Here is a 6,000-nt window from a genome sequence, read left to right as displayed (position 1 = left end):
ATATATAAATATATATATATAGTGCCAGGAAATATGGAAAAAATATGTAATACTAGGGAGAGAGGCATAAGCCACAAATTTAGATTGTGGCTTTCATTCAGATCTGTCACTTCCAGATTTACTGAGAGGTTTGGCCTTCATGTATTATTTTCTCATTTGTGTATTTATAACTATGGTCTATGGGCTGTATTCCGCCTTTCCAGATGTGGTACATTTCAAACACTGCAGTAGATTTGGTCCAAATCTATTTCTAGAATCTTTGCATGTCTCCTTCTGAACCTGTACTTTCCTCTTTCACTTTTTCCCTCTCTGCAGCAAAAAGTTCAATTGAAAACTAGATGCATAGTAGCTGCAGGAGGATGTCTAGGTGGTTTTGAATGTTATAGTTACTTTGGGAGCTTTGCCTGATAAAGAGAAAAAGATATAGCAATCTTCCAATAAAAGAAATGGAATTACAATAAAACAAATGAGTGTGTTCTAAAGCAAGAAGAATGTAACCAATTAAAAATTTAATAATTCTCATTGGATTAAGGGGTAGTTATGTACAAGCTGATGTGAAGGCTTAGAGTGGGGTCTCCCTAAGATGCACAAGTAAAGCATGCTAGTGCTATGATCAGCTTTTAGTCTTCTGAGGAAAAATTGTAAGAGGTAATTAAGGTATTTCTGCTTAATAGTCCAAACAGTTAACTTTAAGTTTAGACTAAGGAAGAAATACAATATGCATGTGATGATTATGCCTATTTTTATGTAGCAAACTAAGTTTACAAAAAATTCTTTGATTTTTATTTGATTTATTAATTGAACTGTTTTTGATGATTGATCTCCTTTCATGCCATCAGACTAATCTTCAGGTACGTAGCATTCAACAATGCCTTCATCACCATGACTTGGTTTCTGGAATGGTTTTGTTTTTCTGTGTATGTTTGTGTGGGGTTTTTTGGTTCATTCATGGTACATGTTCATATTCCCTCATTCGTCATTGTCTCACAGTGATATGGTAAAGCTCGTAGAAGTCTCCAACGACGGTGGGCCTTTGGGAATCCATGTAGTGCCTTTCAGTGCCCGAGGCGGAAGGTAACGTATCGTGTAGGATTTTAATTGAATCATAACTTGCTGTGTTTTATCTTGTGTTAATTTTTGTATTGTGTGCCTTTGCCTTCATAGAATGCTGTATGTTTTTCAAAAAGAATTTTCACTGACTAAGAAAGGAAAAGATGGAAGTTTACTGACTCTGTACTTGGAATGGACTTTATAATGGAAAGGCTCTGCTTAAAAGGAGTTAGAACTGCAGAGTTTTCTCTTGTAATGTCATGGGAAATTGAATTATAAGGATGTTTACTTTTGGACTCTTCAAAATTATCTACTGCTTTAATTCAAGTGTCTATGCAACATTTCCTTGCTGACTGTTTAGAGCCCCAAGTTCCCAGATGACATCAAGAGTCTAAACCAGAGGTGTCCTACGTCTGTGCTTGATAAGAGTGGAAGAGAAAAGATCATCACACTTTCGATATTTAGCATTGTTCCATCTGTTAGGGTTAAAATGAAGTAGCAAACCGGGTTAAAACATTCTGGTTTTGGGGAAGATGAACCTGTTTTAGTTATATGGCAAGCTGGAACTCCTGAAGTTGGAATGATTACCAAAAAAAAAAGTAAAGAAACTAATTTACATTAAAGATATCATTTAGGGGATTAGATTAGTAAACAGAATGCATCATCTTTAATGCCTTGCTAAAGTAGAGTTTTAGTATTCAAGGTCATTAACATAGTCTCAGAGAAATAGCTTAACTTTTGTAGTAATTAGTAATGGATTTGAAGCCTTTAAGTATGTTGAAAAAATGATAATTCTTCAGGAATATGAGCAAATTTTATTTTGGTGATGCATATTCTGAGTACACACTGTATTTTCCATCTTTAAGGAAAAGGGGAACAAATACATTTTTAAAAAACTAATCTTTGATTACACGAGGGGGTATTATGTTCTCACATCTGTCAACCCAGAAGCAATTTCAGCTGAGTAATTAAGAGCAAAACTAACTTGCTATATATATATATCTATATCCCTCAAAAATTAGTATCAGCCTGTTTTCAGAGATGATAAATGTATTTTTTCCTTCTATACCTAAGACTTTCAGAAGATTTTAAATACCATATAAGAGCTTTATTTGCCATTGTTTCTTTAAACCCAATGCTTTCGTTGCCATACTGACATGTATTATGAGAAAATGTAATTTGTTTTTTTTAAATTTAAAGCTACTTTTTCTGAGGACTACAAGTATTAAGAACAAAATTCCATAAGGTGGTAAATACTTCTATTCGTGATCTGAAATTTAGTAAAATCAGTGTGGGGATGGAAAGGGCATGAGTGAATGGTACTTCAAACATAAGCTCACAAGCAAATCCCCTAAAGTTGGAGATGGTTGAAACGTTCACACAGTTATCTGGGATTTAGACAGTGGGAAGGCCAGGAAAAAGACTGGCTGCCTTCTAAGCACTTGTTTGATAAAATTGATGTTAGGAATGTATTTTTTGACATTTTGAATAATAATTTTAACTCAAGTAAAATTCACTTCCAGGCTGTTAATATGGTTGTCACGTCTGAGGCGAAGTTTAAACTGTTTATACATGATGATAGCATGTAAAATGAAAAAGCTGTAAACATGGAAATAAAATACCTCACTTTTTTTAAGGACGCTAGCTATTTCAAGAGCTACAAAGGGCTTTTAATATTTTTTTCCTGAGTTTGAGATTATATGATAAAGTTTTATTACAGGAAGGCCAATTTTGTATATATATATCTTTAGAATCAAGACATACTTGAAAATCAAATTCTGTTACAAGGGAAATAATTTTTATATTAAAATTTATCAACTTTTTCTTCGTAATACTAGAACCCCCCTCATTGAAAAATGGATGGTATGTGCAATTGCTATCTGAGTTTTTTTGAACCCTCGCAAAATAATCTGCTGGAGAGGGGAAATAACTTCGGTAAATGTCTTGAAACTGTCTTGAAATTATGGAGGAGCAGTCAGAGTTGGAGAGGACCTCGGATATTTCCAAAACATTTTCTCCTGTGCTTCTGTGGAAGAAAAGTAGAGTTCATTGCTTGGTGTTGATTGATTTACTCCTGGTACCCGCTCTTTTGAGCAGATAAGAGATCCTTGGTTTTACTTTTGCTAGTTTCAGAGGGGGAGCAGATGCTTGGCAGGGATCCTCTTCTGCCTACTTGTTTCTCACTCTAGCACATGGCTGCTCTTTGTTCCTCCTCTGGCTGCAAAGCACACTGCTCTGAGCTTTAGTGAAATAGCTTACTTGACCAGGGGATCTGTTCAGTAGAAACCTAAATATACAAAACTGAACACAGGACTCAGTAAAGACTTCGAGGGATGTCAAAAAAAAAAGTTCTGTTATATAACTTAGTCCGTTGTCCCACTGTTTTATATATTTGCTTGGTGTTCAATTCCAGTTGTGCTGTGTTCTCAATTATTTTTCTTCCAGTTTCTCTCTTTTGCTTTTGAAAATGTGACTTAATAAGCAATGGTTATTAAATCAATAATTTTTACAAGTGAAAAAGTGTAAAAACATACTAATGCAATTCTTCCCTTTTTCCCCTATGCAATAAACATGGGCCTTCTCCCACCAAAAAATCCCCTCTTCCCCAACACAAACACCCCAAACCTCTAAAAATTATATGCCATGACTATGTGCTTTATTTGTATTTAGGAAATACTTGACTTTTGCAGTCACTTGAGGGTTTGCGTTTGGAGTAAGAATCTGTCTTCAGTATTGGCTTTTGATCTTGAACAAAATCTGTAAAGGTCTCTGCCTCATCTACTAATTATTTCTGTTCCTGGTAAAGCTGAGACATTTTTTTAAATTAAAAACAAAATGAAACAAAACCAAAAGCAAAAAAAACCAACCAAACCAAACTCTCTGTAATTCTCTGGGAAAAGTACTATGTTCAAACTTTCTTCTATGGATACGTTTCCTTATTATCTTTCTGTTTTTACCTCTCGAAGGTCATCAGTCCTTTATTGGCCTTTTTGATCATATGCTTTGGTAACAGAGTTTGTTCCCCTTAATCAAAGGGAGGGGTGTGTACATATTCATCACCTTATGGTTGTGAAGTTCTTAAAAATAAAAGTTTTGTTTGCAAAACCTGCTTGCACGTTTTTGCAATGGCATAGATGCAATGCTAAGCAGAGTAGGAGGCATGAAAATGAAAACAGAAAGGAGGACAGAATAGAAGGTGAATAGGAAAGTTTAGATAAAGAGTAGAGCCAGAGGAAACAAATGAGCAGAAAGCATAAGAGGAAAGAAAATTCTAAATCTGTGCAATATTGCCTTTAGCACCAGTCCTTCCTTCCTTCTTCATACAGAAGGAATCAGGTGCTCAGAGGGGAGAGCAAGTACTCAGGCCCTTAAGAAAGCATTTGAGCAGGCCTGGATGATGGAGGATGTTGTGTTGATGCATAAATGGGGTTGCATCAAGTTCTCCTCTGCAAGCTTATGTAGCCTCTTCTACTTTCAAGAGACTTCAAAATTTTCTCAAGCACTACACCCTCACTGCTGTTCTGAAATCCTGCCATGTCTGCCTTTGGTAGGGGGTTCAACTGACACAAGGAATATATGAGATAACATCAGAAATCTCTGTGAATAATGATATGGAAGTTATAGTCCCATTGACCCAAGACTACTGTGAAGTGCACTTAGTAAAACAGAACATAAAAGGATTTGGATATTCATCTGAAAACCCCATGAACAACATCCATTAATAAGTATCAGACACATTACTTTGGTGCAGAGCAGTGAGTATATAGGGCTCTGCAAGCTGTTTTTCCTATCGAAGCATGCCACAAAATCCACGATAAACAGTTCAGCTGAAACCTGACAGCTAAAAATAATTAATCTGTGTTTTCATGTTACATTTCCTAAATGTCTTAAAAATATTAAGGAAGTCTCAGAAGAATGGAAAAATAAGAGACTGAATTTTCTTGCTTTTTGTCAGTTTAAATGACAAATTTAACAGATTTTATTAAAAAACTTGAAAAACCTCAAATGAAGGTAGGCAGTGATGTATACACAGTCTGCGTACTAGATAATTGTTTATATGCTTTTCTATTCTATACTTGTTTTTTTTTTTATCTTTTAGTGGTAATGCCCTTCATTTTCTAGAGTTTATAAATCACTTCATCTTTTACTGTAAAAGTTTTATTCTTCTACTCAAGATACAAAGAACACTAAAGTAACATTTAATGGACTTTATATATACTGAAGTCCTTAACACTGCCTTCAAGGTGCCTCTCTAACGATCATATTCTCTTTGATCATCCAGTAGGTATGCGTTATTTGCATCTCCATTTATTCCTCTCCTGCATTCCAACCTTTTAAGTCTCAAAGGTAGCGATGGTTTTGAAAAACATACATTGGGAAAAGACTCCCTGTGGTGTGAATGTACCATTCCCTCACTCTTTTAGCTGAATTCAAGGCTTTCTCTATCTGATCTCATCCTTTTACATGAAGTTATATGAACTTAATTTGAAGTATTATTCAAGATAATTTGAAGAACTGTTCAAGGAGTAGTTACCAAAGGCTGGAAATTGTTCTGGACTTCAGCCGTGAAAGCTGATAAAGTTGTTTTAAGGCCTCCGCAGTAGTACTGTGTTGTTGATGCGGTGCAGAGGAGTTTATGTCCAATTTAGCATTGATCAGCGACAATAATTTAACTTGAACAAACAAGCTGATTTGCCTACTCTGACCGCTGAATCTCAGGAAATTTATACTGTGTTTATCTTGTGTAGAACTTCTCAGAGGTCTTTCATTGCGTGAAACCGCTAGACATCTGCTTTTCAATCAGTCCTTATTTTTGCCCCTTAATCTAGTTTTTGCCTTTTCATGTTATTGACTTTACATAAACATCTAAATTGGTTATTTTCTGTTCTGTCTGATTTGATTATATTACAGTTAGCTTGCAGGTAATAGGTAAATAACTTCAGTGTGTAC

General features: G+C 35.2%; 1 protein-coding gene across 1 annotated transcript in view; it reads left to right on the top strand.

Annotated features, from left to right (window-relative positions):
• Window positions 1-990: 990 nt before the first annotated feature.
• PARD3 (par-3 family cell polarity regulator) overlaps window positions 991-6,000 on the top strand; it is a gene marked incomplete at both ends in the record, with an annotated part of 40,781 nt that continues 35,771 nt past the window's right edge. The window contains one exon of the mRNA XM_010083027.1: window positions 991-1,074. Within this exon, the coding sequence (XP_010081329.1) occupies window positions 991-1,074 (84 nt within the window). The remainder of the gene's footprint in view (window positions 1,075-6,000) is intronic.

This window comes from Pterocles gutturalis, unplaced genomic scaffold, assembly GCF_000699245.1.
Source record: "Pterocles gutturalis isolate BGI_N339 unplaced genomic scaffold, ASM69924v1 scaffold15370, whole genome shotgun sequence".
Taxonomy (NCBI): domain Eukaryota; kingdom Metazoa; phylum Chordata; class Aves; order Pterocliformes; family Pteroclidae; genus Pterocles; species Pterocles gutturalis.
The sequence above is the reverse complement of the archived record's forward strand: the minus strand, read 5'-3'. Positions and strand labels throughout refer to the sequence as shown.